Source organism: Lepisma saccharinum, chromosome 24 (genome assembly GCF_977018435.1).
Source record: "Lepisma saccharinum chromosome 24, izLepSacc3.1, whole genome shotgun sequence".
NCBI classification, from domain to species: domain Eukaryota; kingdom Metazoa; phylum Arthropoda; class Insecta; order Zygentoma; family Lepismatidae; genus Lepisma; species Lepisma saccharinum.
Genome location: NC_139252.1, coordinates 39,247,569 through 39,272,089, shown reverse-complemented (window position 1 = coordinate 39,272,089; position 24,521 = coordinate 39,247,569). Strand labels below are relative to the sequence as shown.

The following is a 24,521-nucleotide window of genomic DNA, read 5'->3' as shown; positions in this document are numbered from 1 at the left end:
GTGCAGCACGGAATTGATGTAAAAACTGATGATCAGTTTTGTGAAGGCTGTGTGGTTGGCAAGCAACATCGTAAAAGTTTTGGACAGCGGGTTACTCATGTAGAAAAACCAGGTGAAAGAATCCATGCTGACGTGTGTGGACCAATGCAAACAAAATCATTGGGTGGTGCACTATATTTTGTTTGTTTCAAAGATGACTTTTCGAAATTCCGATGCGTGTTTTTTCTGAAACAAAAATCGGAAGTTGCTGCAAGACTAAAACAGTTTTTAGTTGAAGTCAGTGTTGCAGGTCATGTAGTAAAAGAATTGCTCACTGACTGTGGGAAGGAATTTGATAATGCGGAAGTGAAGGCTTTGTTGAAAGAAAAGGGGATCAATTTCAGAACCACCATGCCTTATACACCTGAACAGAATGGAGCTGCAGAATGTGAGAACAGAACATTGGTTGAATCTGGACGCTCGATGTTGCATTCAAAAGGTCTTCCAGTGAAACTTTGGGCTGAAGCAGTGAATACTGCAACGTATGTTCTGAACAGAACTGGACCAACCACTGTAGAGAAGAAGACACCATATGAACTTTGGTATGGAAAAGACTTACCAAGTGTAGATCATTTGAAAGTGTTCGGAACAGAGTGTTTTGTTCATGTACCAAAGCAAAAGCGACAGAAATGGGACAAAAAGAGCATTAAGGGTCTTCTGATTGGTTACTGTGATGAAAAAGATGGTTACCGCATCTGGAATCAGAAAACTGATAAAGTGTTGCTCAGTCGTGATGTTATTTTTTGCACGGAAACAATTTTGCCAGTAAAAGAGTCTTTTGAAATTGTTTCACCAGAAAAATCAGTAATGTTTGAATCTACTGTGGAAGAACCTGATAGCCCTGGGAGTGAGTCTGCAAACTACGATGATACAGGAGATGTAACTGGGGGAAGTGAACCACGTTATGAATTGCGAGATCGTCAAAGGGTGCAGAAACCAGTGTGGCAAGATGGTTATGTGTTACAGGTAGATTGCTTAGAACCGAGCTCATATAAAGATGCCATGTCATCAAGAAATGCTGCAGAGTGGAAATTAGCAATGGAAGATGAAATGCAGTCTTTGGCTAAGAACCATACCTGGATACTAGTTGAACCTCCAAGCAATAAGAAAGTTATTGATAATCGGTGGGTTCTAAAAGTAAAGACCAAAGCAGATGGCAGTATCTACAGATTTAAAGCAAGACTGGTAGCGAAGGGTTATCTACAGAAGAGTGGGATTGATTACGATGAAACCTTTAGTCCAGTGGCTCGATTTGATACTGTACGAACTGTGCTGAGTGTTGCAGCTTGTGAAGGGTTGAAGTTAGCTCAATTTGATGTGAAAACAGCTTTTCTTTATGGTGAACTTGATGAGGAAATCTATATGTGTCAACCTGAAGGGTTTGATGACGGGACTGGTCGTGTGTGTAAGCTAAAAAGGAGTCTTTATGGACTGAAGCAAGCACCTCGTTGCTGGAATAGACGATTTGTGAATTTCATGTCGAAGCATGGTTTTACATGCAGCAAAGCTGATCCCAGTATGTTCATTCGTAAGAAAAATGGAAAGAAAATGATCGTAGCCATCTATGTGGATGATGGTTTGGTTGCTGGCAATGATATTGAAGATATCAACAGTTTTCTCGGAACTCTAAAAGAAGAATTTGAAATTGTGGTTGGGTCATTAGATTGTTTCTTGGGCATACAAATAACACAAAAGGACGATGGTTCTATTTTTGTATGTCAAGAAAACTATACAAAGAAAATTCTTGAGAAATTTCGCATGAGTGAAGCAAATGCTGTGTCAACACCTGCTGAAAAGGGAAGTGTAAATGCAGGGGAAGAAAACACACAGCAGTTAGTAGACACTAGTGTGCCTTACAGAGAAGCAGTTGGCAGCTTGATGTATCTGGCTACAGTCACTAGGCCAGATGTCTCCTATGCTGTTGGATTAGTGTCGCAAGCATTGGACAGTCCAAGACTATCTGATTGGCAAGCAGTGAAACGAATTTTCAAGTATCTACGAGGAACCACTGCTTATGGAATATGCTACAATTCAAATCATAATCCTGGGATCCTGGAAGCCTTCAGTGATGCAGATTATGGTGGAGATCCAACAACAAGACGCTCAACAACTGGAGTTCTATGCAAGTATGCAGGTGGAGCGATATCCTGGATGAGCCGGAAGCAGAAGTCGGTTGCTCTATCAACAACAGAGGCTGAATTTGTGGCAGCCAGCGAGGGAGCGAAGGAAGTGATATGGCTAACAAGACTATTGGATGAGATCACTCATCTGACAGGAATGCCCACACTGCTGGTGGACAATGCTAGTGCTATTAAGTTAGTAAAAAATCCTGAATTTCATAAACGCTCAAAACATATTGCGGTGCGTTATTATTTTGTAAGAGAAAAGTTTCAGGAAAAAATGTTAAATGTGGAACACATTGATGCTGAAAGTCAGGTAGCAGACGTTCTCACGAAACCATTAGCAAAAGTTAGGTTTGCTAAATTATGTGGCTTAATGGGAGTGGGAAATTAAAAGTAGTGTACTTATTGTTATGTTAAAGTGTAACAATGTTTTTTTGTAAAGGGAAGCTTGTGAAAGTTGTTTTTGAGGGGAAGTGTTGAACGTTGTACAAAAGACACACTTTCCCAACATGGTCAAATTGACTTATCATTTGTTTTTTGCTCTGTAGTGAGTAGTCTGTGGAGAATGCTCTCCAAGAAGGTTGTATTGTACCAAGAATGTAGCAATGTACATCGCGTCGCGGTCGGTCGCGTTAGACACTAATAAAGTGTTAATTAACTGTTAGCACGTGTTGTTACTCCTTGTACCAAGTTACGGAAATATCTGCGTTGAAGTTCAACAAATACCCAGTGAGAACTTTAAGACAGTGACCACAGGCTACTAGTAGGAAATGGGAGAAATAGAAGGGAGGAAGAAGAGAGAAGCATAAGAGTGTGGGAATTGAAGAACAAGATGATAAAAGAGAAATAACATGAAATATTGCAAACTAAAGTGCCAAGAGATGAACCCAAAGAAGTAGAAACAGAATGGATAAAATTTAAAACAATTAGCAGAGGCAGCCGAAAAGGTATGTGGAAGGACAAGCAAGAAAGAAAGAAGAGATATACATCACGGTGGAATGAAAGAACTAGAGGCAGTGAAAAACAAAAATGATGAATTTAGAAAATGGTTTAAAGTTAAATTACAAAATGCACGAAAAGAGTACATGGAAAAGAACGAAGAGGCAAGAACAATAGTAAAGGAGGAAAGAAGAAACTGGATGGAAGAATGGGCCAAATTGCTAGAAGAAGATGTAGATGGGAACACGAAAGTATTGTATGGATTGGTGAGAGAAAGGAGAAAAGAATGAGGAGACAACTGTAAGCTAAGGGATAAAAGGGGAAACATTTTAGAAGAGTATGAAGAAATAAGGAGAATGTGGAGAACATGAGAGAGGAACAGTATGGATTTAGAAGAAGCAGATCAACAGTAGATCTGATATTCACCATAAGGCAATTACAGGAAAGCAGTACGAGTATGGAAATAATTTGATTATGACATTCTCAGATATAGAAAAGGTATATGATAGCATGGACAGAATAAAGATTTGGAAGACACTAAGAGAGAAAAGAGTTGGGGAAGAAATATGGTGTAGAGTACAGAGCACATACAAGGCCAACCAGAGCTGTGTAAAGACATCAGTGGAAAGAACAGAGTGGTTCAGTATAAATAATGGACTAAAACAGGGAAGTGCTCTTTCCCCACTGCTCTTCATAATTATAATGGATGCAAGTAACGAAAAGGTGGGGAGGAAGATAGGAAAGGAGAAGACGAAGACCCTGTTGTTCGCTGATGATTTAGTAATATGGGGAAACAGGGAAGAAGTAGTTGAGACACAGCCTCATAGTTGGAATGAGGAAATCAGAAGAGCAGGAATGAAATTCAGTGCAGAAGAGAGTGAAGTGCTAATAACAACAAGAAACAGAGCCAGAATTGAACCAAGAATAAAGGTGGATATGGAAGAGTTGAGGGTAGTGGAGAGTTTCAAATATTTAGGAAGCATAATTGAGAGAAGTGGAAGAATAGATGATGAGGTAAACAGAAGCGGACAAATGGGTTTTGGTCTATGTCAAAGTGTTCGAAGATTAATATTGAACAGGGATTTACCTATGAAATGCATGAAAGTAATATATAATACATACTATGTACCTAGTATATTGGGGAAGACTATAAGGGATAGAATAAGGAATAAGGAGATAAGACAGACAGTGGGGCTGGTGAAGCTCCAGTACAGAATAGATGAGGCACAGATGAGATGGTTCGTACACATGAAGAGGATGGATGCAGAAAGACTACCTGTAAGAGCTTACAATGCACAAGGAGTGGGAATAAGGCCAAGGAGGAGACTAAGATGTCAATGAAAAGAGCAGATAGTGGAGAGTGTTAGGAGAAGAGGACAAGATTGGAACACCGTGGAAAGAGAGGAATTGTGGAAGACCAGGAAAAAATGGAGAGGCTTGACTTCTATGCCGGCCCAGCCAGAGGCAGGAAACTGTGAAGGACGATGAAGATGACCTGTATTAAGTCTACTTTTAATTCCCTCTAATACGGTTTCCATTTTAATAGTACTCCTGGTATTTCAGTTTAGCAACTGATGTAATTGGATTGTTATCTATAATTAAGGTTTGATTATCATGCAACACTTGGTTCTAGTCTGTAAGGATATATTTAGTCTTTCTCTCTGCTCACTTCGAAATCTATCTCATTTGCTAATCTTAAAAACATCAAGGTTTCCCTTTAAATAATATCTACATAATTTTCTAAGTCAACATCATCTGCATATATTAGCAAATGAGTTACCATATGTCTGTGGCAGATTAACAACCTTATCTTGTATAGGACGGATGGCCCTTTCCTAGCTCCTGCCTACTAGGCTTATTGTTAGCTAGATTCAATCTGTGTGGGTGATCATGTCATTTTAGGTGTAAAGAGGTCATACTATTATTATTTTAGCTGAGAATATTTTTTCCTCTTTTGGGCATCTCGTGATGAGAATATTGTTTAATTTTAGACTATTCGAAAGAAACCATTAGACCTCTAAATAAATTATCAACATTCATTCCTATCTTAATGGACTGTTTAGAGTTAAGACATCTTGAAGGTGATGGCATATTTTTAGATGTCAAGGTTAAGATACCCCATTCTGATGATGACCTTTTGTTAATTTTCAACACTGCTGCCTTGTAATGAAGGGGTTCCATGTTCAATTTGCTTACTGAGCACAGCATGTTGGTTCAGATCCCATTGTAAAGTATGGCCAAACTGTGCATAAAGTGTGCCTTTAAAATTGTTTTTGCCACTTTTAATGCTAGTTTTTACATGCTGGAGGGGTGGGGTGTTATCCCACCCACCTTTCCCTGTAGTCTTCGTTTGACTTAATCTAGCTGAAAAGTGTGTTGAAATTGTACAGTCTGTTGACTTTTCCAAGAAGGAAGCTTGAAAAAACAAGTTATGACATGAAGATGATTGCAATTTGTGACTGATTTTTTTTACAATATGTAGAATGTTCCATCTTAACCAGAGTTTATTATATTTTTGTGTAGTTAGAAAATAATTGTTCTTCTAATATGTTTACAGTTAAGCCATTACAATTATGTTTGTTATGTAGGACTTTCATGAAGAATATGCTGTGGAAGCCTTCCGGAGGTTTGACAAGAATGGAACTGGATTCATTTCAGCCCTTGATTTCCAGGATATTATGGTTAACATCAAGAGTCATCTATTGACCAAGGATGTAAAGTCAAACCTGGTTGCAGTAAGTATCTCGTAACTAAGATTCGTTAAAGCTGTAATTTATAATTTACATTATTTTGTGGATAGAGGATTGTTGAAATGTAAAGATAGATACAAATTACATTAGGTTTCATGCATTACTGCTTCTTATCATCAATTCTTTGAATACAAGTTTATAGAAATACCTCTTAATCAAGTTTTAAACTCAATGCACCAGAACTTAGCTTTTTCACTTCTATTTGTAATTGGCTTAAAATGCTTAAAATTAGGATCAGGTAATGCCAATTCTCACTATAACCAATACAGATGATTGAATATAGTAACAATTACAAATTGCTCAGAATATTGATTAATATTAGTACGAGGCGCATCCAGAAAGTAAGTTTCCCTATTTTTTTTAAAAAAAAACCAACACAGTTTCAGGAAACCATTTATTGGCAACAAGTACAGCAAAGGTTCAGCTATTTTTCAACATAGCAACCACCAGAATTGAGACACTTGTCGTATCGTGGTATCAACTTTTGGATCCCACTGTCGTAGAACTCTGCCGCCTGTAAATGGAACCAGCGTGTGACAGACGTCTTCAGCTCTTCGTCATTGCCAAAACGCTCACCGGAGGACAGGAATTTCTTGAGGTGCAAGAAAACGTGAAAATCGCTGGGAGCCAGATCAGGACTGTAAGGTGGATGATCAAACAACTCGCAGCCAAATTCCGTCAAAACAGCTGCTGTGCGCTGAGCCGTATGTGGACGAGCATTGTCATGGTGGAGCACAACACCTGCAGTAAGCATGCCACGCCTCTTGTTTTGAATGGCATGTCGCAATTTCCTTAGTGTTTCACAGTAATGGTCAGCGTTCACCGTTTCACCTCTGGGGAGGAAGTCAATGAGTAAAATGCCCTTCCTGTCCAAAAACACGGTGCACATCACTTTCTGTACCGACAGCGTCTGTTTGAATTTCTTCTTGACCGGAGATCCACTATGCCGCCAATGCATTGACTGCTGCTTGGTTTCCGGGGTGAAGTGCAAAATCCACGTCTCATCACCCGTGACGATCCTGTCGAGGAAATCATCGCCGTCATCATGGTACCGTTGCAGGAATGTCAGTGCTGCTCCTGAACGTTTAATTTTGTGTTCGGGTGTCAGGTTTTTCGGCACCCACCTGGCACACAATTTTTTGAACAGCAGGCGCTGCGTGACAATCTCATGCAACACGGATCGCGATATCTGCGGAAAAAGGCTACTCAACTCCGTAATCGTGAAGCGATGGTTCTCTATGATGCGCTGCCTCACCAGCTCAACCAGATCATCAGTGATGAGGGACGGATGCCCACTGCGCTCTTCGTCATGGACACTTTGACGACCTTCCGAAAACTGCAGACACCAGCGACGCACCATCTGCTTACTCATAATGTTCGGCCCATAGACCTCACAGAGCTGACGATGAATGTCAATTGGCACAATGCTTTGTGCATTCAGGAACTTTATCACCAACCGAACCTCACATGCGGCGTGAGAAGGAATACGAGCTTCCATTTCGGACCACTGCTGCCTCGCTACTGGTGCCGGGCGGGATCTGTCCGCCTGGCATATGATTGATACGGCTTAGCTCTGCTGCGCATGCACAATTTACACAGCTCATTATGTTTACTTCATGGGGATAAAATAGGGAAACTTACTTTCTGGATGCACCTCGTATTTCATTGAAATTGCAGCACAGTAATTTACCAAAGTTTTGGTGCAAAATATTCAACAATTATATCAGGATACCACATTAACACTTTGTACTCACAAAATAAATGAATGTAAAATTCTAGCTTCTCTCTCCAAGACGTGGCTGCATAGGTCCTCACATGGTTCGGCTTTTCACAATTCATGAAGAAAACTATATACCCCTCCCCCTTCTTATTCATAGCAATATTCAAGGGTTGTTCAGTGGAAAACCTGAAAAGTTGTATTAAACATCACATATATGGCAGATATCAATGTGTGTTAGGTATGCAAAGGTAGTGACGTCGAGCTACCAAAAGATGACTTTCACATTTCACGTACCTGTGACATGCATATGAACCTGGAAAACAGTTGGAGAAGATGGCGTTGCCCTTGCAACAGTTAACCAAGCAAGAGCAGCAAAGTGTTGTGAAATTTTTGTTTAGTAAAGGTGTGAAGCCTATAGAGAATCATTGTCTGATGAGAATTCAGTCCTGTGACAGGTGTGTGAGTCGTACACAAGTGTATGATGGACTGAGAAATTCAAAACCGGCCACAGTAGTGTGGAGGATTCCCCTTGCCCAGGTCCAGCATTCACGGAAGACAACATTACAGCTGTGGGGAACATGATATGGGAAAACCGGCATGTCACACTCAAGGAGGTGGCATCGCTATTAGACATTAGTGTTCGATCTGCCTATGTTATCATTCAAGACAAGCTAAAGTTCATAAAAGTGTGTGTGTGTCTCCTTCATGACAATGTGAGGTCAGATACTGCTAGAGCAACAGTGTTGACTGTTGAGTCATGGTTTGCATGCATTCCACACCCTCCGTAATTACCCAACTTCACACCATCACATTTCCTTGTCTTCGGTCTGACTAAAGGATGCATTGAATGGAAAGCATTTTTGAGACACGATGAGGTTTGGTCAGTGGTGCAAAAGTGGCTTCACACCTGTCCGAAAGAATTGTTTTCCTACGGTAGTTACGTGCTTGTCAAGTGCTGATGTAAGTGTATTCAACTAGAGTAATTGATAAAGCTTTGTTGTAGTACTTATTCATTGTTGGTAAGCTCTTCATACTGAGTCATTTCTTGCTTTTTACAGATAGCAGGGGGTGGCCACGGAGGTCACAGAGTCAGCTTCCCTTTCTTTATGGCCTTTAACTATCTTCTGAACAACATGGAACTAGCAAAGAGAATTTATCTAAATGCCACAAATGGCAATAGGAATCAGGAAGTTACAAAAGGTTGGTATGTTGGATTTTTGGTACTAGCATAGTATTACTTTGAATGTCATCGTGTACTTGGTTTCAGTGAAGTGTTATTATTTTGTGTGTGTGTGTTTGTGCACGGGGGGAGGGGTGCTCATTCCCTAAATATATGAGAGGTATTTGAAAAAAAATCCCCACCCTTCATGCACCCTGCCAGCCTTTTTTCCAGTATTTTCTTGGGTGATCCAGGAGAGGAAGGGATAACCAAAAGCACTCATTTACATTAATTGTACATTATATTTACCATTTACAACATTAAACAATAAATCCCTTACGATTTGGCACAACATTAAACTATAAATCCCTTACGATTTGTCAAACACAGGAATCCCTTACGGTTTGGCACACACAGGAGATACTATGTAAAAATTTCAGTAAAATATGCAGGTTCGATCAAGACTCAAACCAACGTGACATATTGATTGTGCCATTGGTCTAAACACTGAGCAACACTGAAAAATGGAACAAAAGCATGGTAGCTTAGTTGATATAGAAATGGCATGGTATGCCAGAGAACCAGGTTCCAGTCCCAGTCGAGCCTGCATTTTTCACTGAAATTTGTAATGATAAATCCATCCTTAATGCAAGTATATAGTATATGCATGTATGGGTATGAACATTTGAATAAAGCATGAGGGTATATATAGCAGACGATACATTATACTTTAACAGTTGTACCCAATCTATTGTAGAATTTATTTTTGAGAACATGCAACATGCTAACAAATATGTAGCATAAAATTTTATCAATTATTTTGTGTCATAAAAATGATTTTTAGCTTTGAATATTACCTCAGTCTTAGAGTAGGCACTTTGTGTTTAATAAATGCTTAGAGCTTTCAGAATGTTCATACACCACCATATTGTTTTCCAGAGGAGTTCCTTCAGTCTGCCCAAATGATGTCACAGATTACACCATTGGAGGTGGACATTTTGTTCTTGCTATGCGATTTGCTGCATCAAACAGGGTATGTATGAGTTAATTTAATCTTCAACTTTCGAGGAGATTCACAGCAAGTTAACTTTCAGATGTGTGATGTTGTAATGTTTTACAACTTGAGCTGTTTCGAAAAGTCCTTACAGCATAATCTACAGCTACCACTGGAATACAAGGTGTGGCAATGAATCAATCAATTTTGCAAGTGTTAGTTGTTGCATTAGAGGTAATAAGTGACTACTGCTATTTTGAAACCCCTGCTGTACCATTCAGTTACGGAGTCATGGAATAGGGCACAACTTATGAACGCTGCATTACAAAAACCAATAGTTGCATGCCTGCGCAGTCTTATGGGTAGATTATACATCACGTTGCGAAGCATGGCCACAGGAATTTGAACCACATCTTCTCAGATTCAGTCTCTACAACCCATTTCCTTGAAGATTTAATCAGTGTTTTGATGACATGGGCAGAAAGCATGGAATCATGACATGGAATATTAAAATGTTTCTGAAATGCATGCTGTGCTGACACACGTATCACTGTTTTTAATATGCTTTTACAGTGAATGTATGCTGTGCCCTATTTTACGACTCCATCATAACTGAATGGTAATGCAGGAACTGCCCTCTGGTGCAACAACTAACGATATTCAATGTTGCAAAATCACCTGATTCATGGCCCAACCTGTATATTCACAGGATTCCCACTGACTTGGAAATCGTAAGAGACCTGAAAAAGCTGGGGCAACTGTATGCTTTTTTTTTTTGGTCACCATTTGAGAATACAATTAATTTTCTCTTCCAATTGGTTTCTGTTTTGGAGGAGGGAATACTTCATGTATAAGTATTCTTTTATTTTACTTTTCATAATATATTTCCAACAATGTTGATTTGTTTAATGAACATGCAAGGTAAAAGACATGAAAATTATTTATTAATATAAAACACTACAAAATGTCTAGTAGTTATTTAAAGTGCTTGGAAAAGTCAAGGAATTGCTAAAATGAATAACAAAACTTGATTATTTTTCAGTTTCACTTGAATACAGTTGTATTGGTATTTTTTAATTGATTAAGCAAGGCAACTAGGAGAGTTATTTTTACAGCATATAATTAAAACAAAGAAAACATAAGATTATGACATAGCAATTGGCATAGACTATTCAGCTTCTATGCACTTTGTATTTGATGTCAGATTTGTTCATTATGTTTTTCTTTTTGTTGTGAAATTACTCTTGGTGTTGAACAGAAGTAGAAGCAGTATTGTAAATATTAATTACATAATATTTTTTTCAGGCGCATAGTGTACAGTGACTTACAAGCTATTGCTCCAGAACAGTATTTTAAGCAAATTACAAAAAGACTAGCGGAAGTTAAGGCAGTTACTGTAAGTGTGATATTCTACCATGCATATTTAGTGTAGTGCAGTCTTTGGCAACTCATATGCACGTGTGAAGACCTGCAAGTGCTTCACGCATTGTAAGCTTCCTACCTACCCACTACACTTCAAGAATTCCTGCCTCGCTCACTCTCTCCAGTGTTGCCAGTGTGTGTGTGTAATTACACAAAACGTGTGTATTATTGGTGCCTGTGTTTAATGAAATGAGTTTTGTGTGGGTTGTTTAAAAATAATATAATTTATATAATTTTATCGGTGAAGTTATTTTTTATTATATATCGTTTTTCTGATCAAAATGCTTTTCACATAATTTGAAATCTTCAAAGAATTCTGTATAATCTTCGTATCTTATTTCTGCCACTCTGACTGTCACTTCTAAATTATCGCCTCAGTGTGTGCAAGAAAACAAGATGTTCACGGAAAGAACATGGGCATTGGACCATAACATGAAACTTCCAATTTTGTAAATTTGCAAGAGCTAAACTCAACATTTCAATGTATTTTGTCATCCCAAAACTTCAAAATGAACCATTTATGTTCCCAATATTAAAATATAATAAATCTAATACACTCAGATTATACATTTCTTAAATGATTTCCTATTTTTGTGATTTTACCATGCTTTTCTACCTATTGGGTAGATGAATGGTGAAATAAATAATGTAATGTATACCATGATACATCCATGTAGGTGGCTTAGAGGCCAAGGGCATTGAGTAGTTCTTGCCACCAGAGATTCCAGGTTTGAATCCTAACCTGGGCTTGAGTTTTCATCATGTACTCAGCATTCATTCCCATTGTCGTAATTAGTCAAATGTAGCAGAAAAGCAATATAAAATAAGAAATATGCATAAATAATAATGCATGTATTATAATGGATACAGACTTGGGATTCCTGCCTCCTCACCTTTTTCAGACCCCCTTAAAAAAACAAGGAACACTTACAAACAGAAATATGGGCCTCCCCAATAGCATCATTAACTTGCAATCAGTGGGTCCCTAGTGGTTCGGTTCCCACTTTAAACTGTAATTCCAGTCCTGATTAGCCTATCTGTAAATAAAGTAGAGTTAAAACAACAAATCAAAGAAACAAATGTAAATAATGCAAAAAATCTTTTGCAAATTTGAATTATTAAAATAACTTACTTTGATCCTAATTTTACATTGGGAATTCCTTACTTCACTCCCTTGTGTCAAACAGCCATCTGCTAACTTTAGTGCCATCGAACCATAGATGTTTGCTCAATTTGAGTGCTTGTGTAATTGCATGTAACTTGATAACAGCTTCTGTGCATTTCGTGCATCTCTGGAAATGCCTCTCCCATCCTCTTACAATGCTACAGTAATGATGCTTGCTCTGAGTTCCACATGTGCATATGAGTGTGCTCTTTTTCAAATAAGACAAGTTATCAAAGCATGCTGTAGTGAATAGATAAAGTGATAATTCTTTTGCAGAAATTAAGAATGGACAATGTAGAATCAAGATATCTCTGAATGCATCTGGCAAAAACCACAGTGGAACTACAGTTATAAACTAGGTGTGTTTTCAGGCCCATGTTACTGAAGAGTTCATAATGGTGGGAAAATGTAAAATTGATTTCTTTTTACATGTTGCTTTATTGGGGCCAAGAAGCGTAAGTGCATAATGTAAATCTGGAAATGTAAAATCATTGTTCCACTGTAAATATGTTTTCAGTTATTTTTTTAGCTGATAGTAAATTATCAGCACATTTGAACCTTTACCTAAATACCTGTATATGTGAATAAATGTTAAAATGGAAAATTATGAAGATAGATAGAATTCAACTGTTCGATTTTGTTCATTTCTTTAAAAAAAATATTCTGTTCAATGTGGCAGAAATAATAATATAAATCTATATATTAGATTCTACAGTAAGTAATTGGACTTAGGGAAATATGTCAAGTTATGGTACATCTAGGTTGAGAAATATGTCAAGTTATGGCACATCTAGGTTGAGAAATATGTCAGGTTATGGTACATCTAGGTTGAGAAATATGTCAAGTTATGGTACATCTAGGTTGAGAAATATGTCAAGTTATGGTACATCTAGGTTGAGAAATATGTCAAGTTATGGTACATCTAGGTTGAGAAATATGTCAAGTTATGGTACATCTAGGTTGATAGGTTCATTCTTTATTATGAAAAAAAAACAGCCCAAAATAACATATTTTAAAAGCAGCACAAAATCACTGGTGATTATGTTGATGATCAACAGAATAACATTTTCCTTAGGTGCATTACGCAGACACAAGAATGAATTATAAATGTCAAAATTAGATTTTTATGTTATAGAAACATTTATTCCAACTTCTATATGCTTCACAGACTTAAGGAATACTTTTGTTCACTTATTTATTTACAATTCAGTTCATATATTGTTTTCTTCAATATATTGATTGTAAACCGATTCAGTCCAATTGAATTTTGCATTGAAACCAGAGACATTGTTAGTAGTTCCAGTATTTAAATTTTACATGCAGGATTTCTCTATCTCATTCATGATAGTGATTTTTTTATATACTTATTGCAGAGTCCTGAAGAAAGAGGAATATTTATTCAAATTTTAGAAAGCGCCTATAGGTTTTCTTTAGGCTCCATTGGTGGTGGTAAGTTTTGTAGTACTTTTTTTAGTCATTATTTTATTGTTAGTTATTTTGTTTGCAAAATTTTTAATGCTTGTTTTGTGTGTGTGTGTGTTGGATTTTAACATTGTTAACATAATATATTTTGAGTGTGAAAGAAACTGGTGTATGTTATGGAATGTGGTATACTAGTCTATTGATTGATTTCCTTTATTTTACTTCGCTTTTTGTGCCACTTTTGGCTAATTTGCAAAGATGGGGATGAGTGATGACATGATGAAATTGATGAATGGACACTCACAAAAATCCATGCTCTAAAGTGACGTTTGATTTCCATATATGATGAGTTTGGAGAGGGGATGTGACATTGAATTATTTTGTGCTTTTTTATGCATGCAAAAAATCAATGGCATTTTTCATTATGTGATGGAGAGATATGTATGTGTGCATTTATTTTAGTTTTGAGGAGTGCTAATGAAAGATTGAGTTATTGAATACCGGTAGTTACAAAAGGTACTAACAAAATACAATAAAATAGGATTAATTATATAATTCGTGAATCACTAAATTATTACAAAAATTTCAGTTCTAGTTGTTTCTAAATAAATTATCTTATGAATGTTGGTAACTAGAAACTTAAGTTATAAATAAGAATTAATAGATGGATGGGTTGAGATGTTTTAAAGTGTCTGAAAACTTTGAAATTTTCACAAGTGCTATATTTGAGCAAATATAAATTATTCTGGATTTGGTTTTTAAAACAGTACAGTTTTATAAAGCAAATAAACAATTCATAATTGGGAAAAGAGAGACGCGGTAGTATATAAATATGGAGAAAATAGTACTCACTTTATCCGAGAGTCCATTTTTTCTTCTTTGTTCTATTAATTTCAGTGGCCACTGCCACTATTCTCGGAACTTGTTGCTGTACTGCAAGTTCCAACATGGATGGTGGCAGTGGCCACTGAAATTAATAGAACGAAGAAGAAAAATACAGTTTCGCGGATAAAGTTAGTGGTAGTTTCTCCGTATTCAAATAAACAAGGTTAGTATGTATTGCTCATGTTTTGACACATTTTATTTTGTATTTTACTATGAAGTCATTGCTAAAAATTTGAGTTAAAAGTTAGTGTAATAAAGTAATAGTGCAAAGTAAAGCTTTGTGTTAGCCCATCGCACTTCCTCTGTCTCTGTAAATACTGACCATTGGATATTGCCTAACAATCATGTATATGTTTGACTATATACTTCTAGATCTTTGCTTTTGTGAAACTTGTTCCTCATGTGAATATTTATGCATGGTTTAATTGTGCTTATTTTAAAAGTTTTTTTTATGCTTTGTTTTTTTTAAATTGTTTTAGAAAGGGTGTTTTATTATTTTTATTAGTAGTGCTAGAATTGAAAACAATGACTTATGTTTTCAAAATGAGCTGTTGCAAGAAAACTGAACCACCCTCACTTTGTTTTCATTATTGTTGCTATTATTTTGTGCAAAAGATGTGTAAATAATTGCTGGAATTTGAGTGGTGTGGTTGTGCTTAAAATTGTGATACCAAATATGCTATTTGTTTTTAACTTGTTTTTGTGTGTAGAAAGAGGATGGGGTTTTGTGCAAAATAGAATAGTAGAAAGATAGAGACGACAGTATCAGTGTTTCACTGTCATAGTGCAAGCACAGTTAAGAGATAGAGGCATCTTCTCTAGGATCCTTGTTTTTTCTTTTCTTTATGCTGCGTCTGTTTCTGGTGTTCTGTCTTGGTAAGGAACACAAACAAAATAACTTGGTGTATTCTGCTTGATATGCTCTTCGCTTTTTTAAGAATTTGTCCTCCCCCTCTTTCTTGTATGTTACTGTCATGCATTACCCAAAGGCAGGCACTTGATCATTTTTGAATGATTACTTCTGTTTTTGTTAAAGAAATTTAATTAGCTAACGCATGAGGGAAGTTCAATAAATAAGATAATAAAGCCTCTTGTGTGTGCATTTATACATAATACTATGATACAACATACGAGGTGCATTTAAAAAATAAGGGCCGATTGATTATATCAAAGAAGAAAAGAAGTAGGAACATTGGTTACAAACATGTGCATATCTACTTTATTTCTCAACATAGTCGCTATTATTTTCCAAGCAATTTTGGTACCGTTGAACAAGCTTTTTTATACCCTCTGCATAGAAGTTTGCCACCGGGAGTTCAGCCAATCCAACACTGTCATTTTCAACACCTCAGTTTCTTCAAATCGTCGAGATCCAAGCCACTTTTTGATGTGCAGGAAAACGTGATAGGTCACTAGGTGTAAGGTTCGGACTATACGAAGAGTGATGAATTAGCTCCCATTCGAGGGAACCATTCACACGACACCATTGCCATACTTTTCCTTCACTCATTACATTCGAACCATACACTTCACACAATTCTGGGTGAATTTTGGCAGCATTGTGACCTTTGACAGTAAGAAATCGAATCACAGGCCGTAGTTCTCAACTGGCAGGATTATTTAATCACTCAGACTTTTTAACATGGTCTAACTCACACGATAGCCAACAGCTGACTAGCAAAAATATGATTGTTATGTTGCCAATGAACCAATTGATGTTACTGTGCATGCATGATCCGATCACTGTTGCCAGTCCCTTTTTATATATAATCGGCCCTTTCTTTTGAAATGTGCCTCATATAATACTACCACAAATGAACCACAGAAAAAGTATTTCATCTATTATCTAGATTTATTTTTTTATAAAGGATATGAGAGATACTTTGTCAGTATAGGTATAGTATTTGTATAATGGGGTTTATTAACTTGCTCCAAAGCCAGAGGTCTCAGGTTCGAACTCTGGTCAGGCATAGATATATTATGTGTTTGTCAAATCACTGTTTCTCTAGCCTCTATGGCAGAGTGGTCAGGATAATGCACTATGAACCAGTTTTGGAACCTGATTAAGGAATGGATATATCATCATGCTTGTCTCATCATTCGTCCTCCCCGATGCTGCAGTTGTAGCGTCATCACCTGGTAATCAAGGGGTCCCAGGTTTGATAGCCAGTGGATGCACATAGTGGTTCAGATCCCACTTTAAACTAGATCCAGTCCCGATTAGCCTTACTGTGCATAAAGTGGACTTAAAACACCAAATCAATCAATCAAGCATTCATTCTCATTGTCGTAATAAACCCAAGAGATAGAAAGTGGTGTAAGGTAACCAAAATAGGTAGAAAGGAAGAACATCAACCTAAGTGATAGAAAGGTTATATATTAATAACATTTTACCAATGCACTTTATCTATAAATAGGTTGTGGCTAATGCAAAATCATCTCAATTAAATTATTATTTTTATTAATTTACAAGGATAAATCATACACCTTGAATTTGTAAGGTAAATGTGTCAAAAAATTGTTTCTTTTTGCCATCAGAAATTGAAATATGCCACATACAAGCTATGCTACAATTTATGTATAAAAATTTATAGATCATCTCAGCCTTGACTCTCTTGTGAATCTCCTACTAGGATTTATTTGAACAGTCACCATTGTGATGACCAGTAGGTTGTTTGGGGTTCCCATATGCCATTTAGCTTTGCCATACAACTGGTGTAGACATGGATGTCTGGAAGAGGGGGCAGGGGAGGGGGCATAATTTCAATTCAGTCACAGTAACTTATGTTAATTATTATAAATTCGTTGAAGAAACATGATAATTTCAGACTGAAATAGTGTTTTTTGAGGGGGCATCACTATTATGGATAAAATATGTCTCCTCTGCAACCCTGGGAAAAAGAATACCTTGCTTGCCTCTCCCTGAAAAAAATCCTACAGACGTCCATGGGTGTAGAACATTATATTAATAAGAGATTAAGTTTTTGGACAATTACCAGTCTTCCTTAATCTTAGCAGATACTTTAGTTATGTACCCACATGAGCATTATATTTTATCTTGTTTATTGAAGCACCATGAGAAAGAATTTGTGAAGTCTTTATTTTTTTTAAAAAAATGAAATATATATTTTCAAGATTACATTTTAGAAATAAATAAAATGTGCATATACATTTTTTGAAATTACATACAATTATGGAGATATAATAGATATATTTTTTTAAGTACTATATAAATTTTGATTGGTTCTTTTATAACTACAACTTTCACCCTTTCATAAATGATATTTTCAATCATTAGTTCTACCTATTTCAAAATTTTTGTTTTTCACGAGTGCACAATTTCTACCAGAAAGACAAAAACAATTCTGTGTCAAAATTGTTTTTAAAGTATCTTTTTCACTTAGTGTCTTAACATTTTTTAAACACAAGCTTTTATGCTTTTGACCTTCATAGAAGCAAGAAATAATTATATAATATATTATGGCTTACTGCACAGCCTCTTTGCTTCTGCTCACAAAATATTCAACATTTACTTTGCATCAGACAATGGCAAATGTTTGGCTTATTTTGCTCATAATTACATATACTGTACATGTTTTGTGATATTTATGTTGCCTCAGCATGTTTGATGTTAAAACTGCTTTTCCATGCTAATAATATTTGTGTGTTGTCCTAATATTGTCTGTCTTTATTTGTCACAATGGTGCAAGCTGTTTTGCACCATGATATTTATTTAATAGCAGCATGATAATTTTTATTTAATTGCAATTTAATTTAATTTTCTTCAAGCTCACTACACACTCGTAGTTCTAGTGTGTTGTTACAGATAACATCTATATCCAAACATGAAAATTGAACACGAGACCTAATACACACAAGTTATTATATTCATGGGATTTTTGGAGATATTCATTTATTTACTTTATTCTTATTTATATTTGTACGCCCAGGAAAAATTATTACTAGTCCTTTTTTCCTGCAGATGGTGGACATGACTGCAGAAAATTGACATTACTGTAGACAATGGACATTACTGTAGACAATGGACATGACTAGATGATGGGCACGACTAGACAATGGGCATGACTGGTTGATGGGCATGACTGTAGACAATGGGCATGACTGCAGATGATGGATATGACTGCAGGTGACAGACATGACTGCGGCAGCTGTGGAGAAGAAAGGGGGAGGGGGATAGATGTAAACTCATGATGAGACATGTCTTGTTAGTTTTCATGTTAGTACAATACTTTCTGTTCTTTCTTAATAATGTTTTATGCAACCATGCTACTTTCTGTTTTGTCTTAACAGTGAATATATGGTTTACTGTTACTTATTAATTTCTGTTCTTTATTTTGTACATCAGTATTGTATCATTTCATAGGCGCCGACTCCATGGGGCTTGGGGGGGCTCGAGCCCCCCCCCCCAATGTTAACGATGTGGGGCAGAACCCCCCAAATAATTTTGCTTAAGAGGATCTAATGTATTATTTTGCTTCTCTTGTAAAGTTTACTCTGAATTGTGCCACATGAATTTAACTTTAAATACACATTTGAAATGTTCTAGATTATCAACTTTGGGGGGGCTGAGACCACTAAACCATCAACTTTGGGGAGGCTATGTCCAGAGACAGCAAAACAAATGACTTATTACTATATACTAAGTATGTAATTATGAGTATTGTTAAAAGTTTTACTAAAACAGTTTCAAAAGACGATGTGCATGAACTAGGGTAGTGGATGGGACGTTCGGGCTACAAATGGCTCTCACATGACATTCAGAACAAAATCATTGATATATTAAGGAGATCTGTTTTGCGCTCCGTGGTAGCAGATTTTAAAAGTCGGGAATATTTTGCTATTATGGTTGACGAAACTTGTGACATATCCATCCATGGACAATTAATATTCTGCATTCGAACTGTGAATAAAAATTTTGATATTTTTGAGGAATTTATGGGCTTTATGAGATTCCGAACACTGAGGCCAAAACTTAAAAAAGGGAGGGAGTGAGTTATTCATTAATTTATTTCAGTGAACAGAGGCCCCCCCCCCCAATAATTTTGACAAGTCGGCGCCCCTGTATCATTTTGTAACTTACCAATGGAGATTTGGTTATTGAAGTTTGATGGTGATTATCTGCTCATAACAACAGTAATCTAGAAATTTTACCTATCTCTGTGGAAAAAGTGATTCTTCTGGATATGCATACATTGATTTAGGAGGACACTCAATCACTGTCCGCATCAGCAAAATTTAAATTTGTAAAAATTTCATAGTAGAATATTCCAGAATATTCCTAGTTTTTGGTAACAGTAGTTTTTGTCTTACAGCTGTTGGAGCTACGGCTGTGTATCCAATTGATTTGGTCAAAACAAGACTGCAGAACCAAAGGACGGGATCTTACGTTGGTGAACTCATGTATCGGAACAGTTTTGACTGCTGCAGAAAGGTTATCAGGCATGAGGGCTTTATGGGTCTCTACAGAGGCTTAGTTCCGCAGTTGATGGGAGTGGCTCCAGAGAAAGCTATTAAATTGACGGTGAGTTTTGTCTTTCACTTCATTTCTATTTGCTTATGCAGAAGTCGAACCAATCTCTGTGGTATGAAGTCAGAGGTCCCTGGGTATCACATGGGTGATCGTTGTGTTTGTCCCTTAGCTCAGTTCGTCACTTCATCAATCATTCTCATTGTGATTAACCCAAAATATAGAAAATCGATATCAACCAAAACAGAAGGAAAGCTAAATTGTGGAAGTAATGTAGTTCAGTCTGTAAGGCACCTGACTACCATGTGGTAGACCCAAGGTTTAATTCCTCAGGTAGTGCTTTTACATTTAAGTTCCTGCATAAGAGGTGAATGAACCATTGAAGTTCCTCATGGAACATGTACCTTCAGTATCTATTATGTGTATTGGTTCACATTTGCTAGAAGTTCATCTGTAATATGAGGCCTGTTCAAGTAAGACTTGCATTTTTTTCTTGAATAAAAATATGCATACGGTAACCAAAGCATGCACTTAACTGGACTCCCCTCCATGTGAATGAACCATTGAATGAAGTGTTCTGAAGAAGTGCCTGCACTTGTCTTTCAGTATAGCCATGGACGTCACAGTGGAACATCACTGCAGTTCCATGTTCATTTAGTAAAAAAATATCAAGGCAATTGAGAGAACACACATTTCAGATGGGAGTTTAAGTTAAAAGTCCACTTTATCCTCAAATGGGTGTGGACAATTCCAACTGAATGGTCCTCCCCAATGGTGTAGTGGTAATGCCATTTCCTTGTGAGCATAGCACAGTCGTAATGTCCTCGATACCTGATGGAGGCACATAATGGTTTGGATACCACTTGAAACTGTAATTAGTGCCCAGTTGTAACATTTTTAGTGAAGTACGTGACATTAATGGAATTAAGCAAGGATATACATGTAATAAACCTTAATTTTTATCTCTCTCTCTCTCTCTCTCCCCCACTCTCCTCACACTCTTATACTGTATATCTTAGAATCTAAGGTACACTTTTTGGCAGGGGAAGGGGGAGGGTGCTGAATGTTGAAAGTTTAGATGCACCTTGGATTCAATGACATCTTGAATTAGAGCTTATGGCATTAGTGTAATATAAAATGGAGTATTTGCCAATTTCAATAATCAAGTTTTTTCCTGGATGTTTCATTGTCACGGTATCTAGTGACATGTGAAACGCAGTTCGATATAAATTAATTTTATATCTTGATTCATTTTATGTTCAAATATAAAAGTGTGAGGTTCTTTATTTTGTGGATAAATTTGTATCCGAGCCAGACGTCGGGAGTTGGGCACGGGTTTTTCTTGAGTGACAGCCGCCGCTTAGAACATGACATATTTGCACCAACACGGAGATAAGGAAAGATTATTTTCGCCGCTACCGGGCTTGAGTCGCAGCAGGCGTTCGAACCCATGTTCACGGATGACCAGGAAAACCAGCTGGAGCCCAAGCCTGCAAGGATCGAGGACGCGTCGCCGACCGCGCCTTTCAAGACAATGGACAGAGGTCATTTCCATCCCCTGGGAAACCGAAGCGAAGCCAGCTTTAGCGTCATTCCCAACGGACAAATTCGAAAGTGACATATAAACAAGAGTACCACGATCCCGGAGACAGTTTTTACCCGGATTTCATAGAGAGAGCATCTCCGCGCTACACTCTCGCGTGATCATTGTTTTGCGTCCGTGGACTTCGTTTTCTTACGTACCGTGAACGAATCGCAGATAGAGAGTCACCAGTGTGCGCCTTATTTTGGTGAAGATTACGCGGTGATTTGTTTTTGCCAAGCATGGACTACATAATAATGGAGGGCTAAAGAAGATAGAGAAGGGAGCCCGTCGACTCCCCTGACGCCTGCAACGACGCTGAAGCCAGCCAGACGACGCCAAAACCAACCACTGCCCAAAGCCCGAAGGACGTTTCCAGATCGACGTTCCAACCGAAGCTCGTTACCAGAGAGAGAGAGGGAAGGACGATTCCAGAACGACGCCCAAACGAAGCCCGTCACCAGAGAGAGATGATTGCAGATCGACGTCCAATTGATGCCCGACACTGGAGAGATTCCTGACCGGCACGTGACCACGTACATCCGACGCTAGTGGCAAGAGGAACGCCCGAAGTACTAAGGAGGTGCAAGTACACCAGATCGTCGCAATTATTCTTCGTCGCGATCGACCTCGGAGGACAATTTCGCCACAAAGGAACCGTGTGCAAGTCCCGCGTCCAGGAGAGATGAATGACCACGCCATGTAGCAGAGTCTGGTACAGTATACTTCAGAGGGTCTCATGTCCATGTAAACGTGCATCGTTAGTATCAACACCGTACAGTTAACGCCGAAGTCTCACTTATTCGCAAAGTTACTCAGGAAACCCCGAAGCTAACCCCCGCGTCTGATAATTTTTGGTATTGTTATAAAAAAGGGTAATTTCATGTTCAGATGTTCTAATTTAATTGTCTGCATTCAGGGTTAGAAGCTCCATTTCATTTCTTTAATATTTAGTATAAATTGTCAAAGTGTGCTCCATTTCTTGTGTAACCGACTGCCCCGTCGCGCCATTTAATTTGTCAATAGTTGACTGATGAGTCTTTTTTAATTGTGGAAAGCGTAGTTGTTTTTATTGCAAGGTCGTGTGCGTGAAATAGTATTATTTGTTGCATAGTGGTTTTTAAGGTAATTTTTGCTCGCGCCGACGATTGATTAGTGTATTCTGGCAGCTGGAGCCAATTAAGTTTTTGCATCACTATGTAATTGAGTAGTTGTTCTCATTGGACGAGAGAGGCTTGTGTGTAATACCCCCGTCCGAGAAACTTGTATAATGTCGTGCTTAGGACTCGATGCATACGTTCATTCGAACGAAAGATTTAACCACGCCGACCCAATTGTCTTAGTTAACCGCTTTCCGAGGGCTGGCACTTAAGTTAATTTAAAAGAGCACAGGAGCTGGCAGACAAATGCCCTAAATTCACATAAGGCTTAAAAATCAAAAGGAATGTTATGTTAACGAGATCCATGATTTGTATCCATACTTCACATGTAAAAATACCTCATGTGTGTGAAAGAGAGAAGAATGAATGAGAGAGCGTTTGAGGAGGCTTTGTAAACAGTTGTTGATTGCAATATTTTTTGTTGTTACAATATATATTCACTTTTTACCGTTCGTCAGTGTTGTTATTTGACGTTTTTCAGGTACCGGATATTATGCTATTAGTGTGTTATGAATGTTCGAGTCTACATATCAAAGGTAAACAAAAGTGTAACATTTCAAGGCATTAATCTCCGCCTCGCAATAGTATGACAATAAATGACCGTCTCAGTACCGAACTTGAAAACCTGGACCGAGAGTCACGACCGGTCTTCCGTACACATAACGACGTTTGGCCCCGTGCCGGGGTATGATTGACACGTCATTTCGGGGACCGTGAGTGCACTCGTTACATCATCAAAATACTGGTATTGATAAAAATCATCCTTAACAAAATTCTGCTATGCAGTTTTGTTCTAATAAAGTACTGGTATTGCCGGTATGTACATCTGTGCACCCTAAAGTATTGTTTTTTTCAAAACCTGAAGAATATGTAAAGTGCACCTTAAATTTGTGTCATCTATGAATTCGAAGAAATACAGTGTATATATCTTTATATATATGTGTGTGCACAAGTAACCACAACCGTTGGGCCAACGTCAGTTTTTATGTGGGAAAGGTTGGGTTTATGTTGGTTGGCAACTTGACATTGGTCTTATGTTGGGCCAACCATGGAAAAGGGAGTTAAAATTAGTTTTAAAAACAACTTTCTCATGTTAAGACAACTTTCAGGAGTATTTTGTAAATTCTAGAGTGTAAAATAAGTGACATGTAACAGTGTTTCTTTTAGAATATTTCAATCACAGCACATACTAGAAATATAATATATTTTTAATGAAAGTAGGAGCTATTTTTAACTTGCAGTGACTCGCCAGTCCTTTGTCTGTTGCCATGGATGAAATACTGTATGTGTTGGGAATTGCATATTGTTTGTCTCTTTAGTTGTAGTAGAACAAGAACATTCTTGCAGGTATTCTTGTGAAGGTGGTTAAATAATGTTATGTGCAGACTAAATTTCATGAAAGGTAGAAAACTAAGTAAACTGGAGAAAGTATTTTGTGCTCTCTTGAAGGTATCTTGAAAGCAATAATACCATATGAATAAGAAAGTGCTGTGTATTTTTTTTATTTATCACAAATAATTTGTACTATTGTTTACATTTGGCCTCACAATAAATTACATATGTATCAACACAAACCTATCCATACTTTAGTTTTTAGTACGTTGGCCCAACGTAGAAACCACATTGGGCCAACATTGAAATCACGGCCCAAATTACCATTCCCCATGGTATGT

General features: G+C 37.4%; 1 protein-coding gene across 7 annotated transcripts in view; it reads left to right on the top strand.

The window, feature by feature from the left end:
* The window catches only part of aralar1 (calcium-binding mitochondrial carrier protein aralar1), a 240,737-nt gene that overhangs the window by 164,132 nt on the left and 52,084 nt on the right, over nucleotides 1-24,521 (top strand). For all 7 annotated transcript variants that reach the window (XM_083110224.1, XM_083110223.1, XM_083110227.1 and 4 more), the window contains 6 exons: nucleotides 5,690-5,836; nucleotides 8,630-8,771; nucleotides 9,670-9,763; nucleotides 11,030-11,120; nucleotides 13,685-13,760; nucleotides 19,952-20,160. In XM_083110224.1, the coding sequence (XP_082966350.1) occupies nucleotides 5,690-5,836; nucleotides 8,630-8,771; nucleotides 9,670-9,763; nucleotides 11,030-11,120; nucleotides 13,685-13,760; nucleotides 19,952-20,160 (759 nt within the window). The remainder of the gene's footprint in view (nucleotides 1-5,689; nucleotides 5,837-8,629; nucleotides 8,772-9,669; nucleotides 9,764-11,029; nucleotides 11,121-13,684; nucleotides 13,761-19,951; nucleotides 20,161-24,521) is intronic.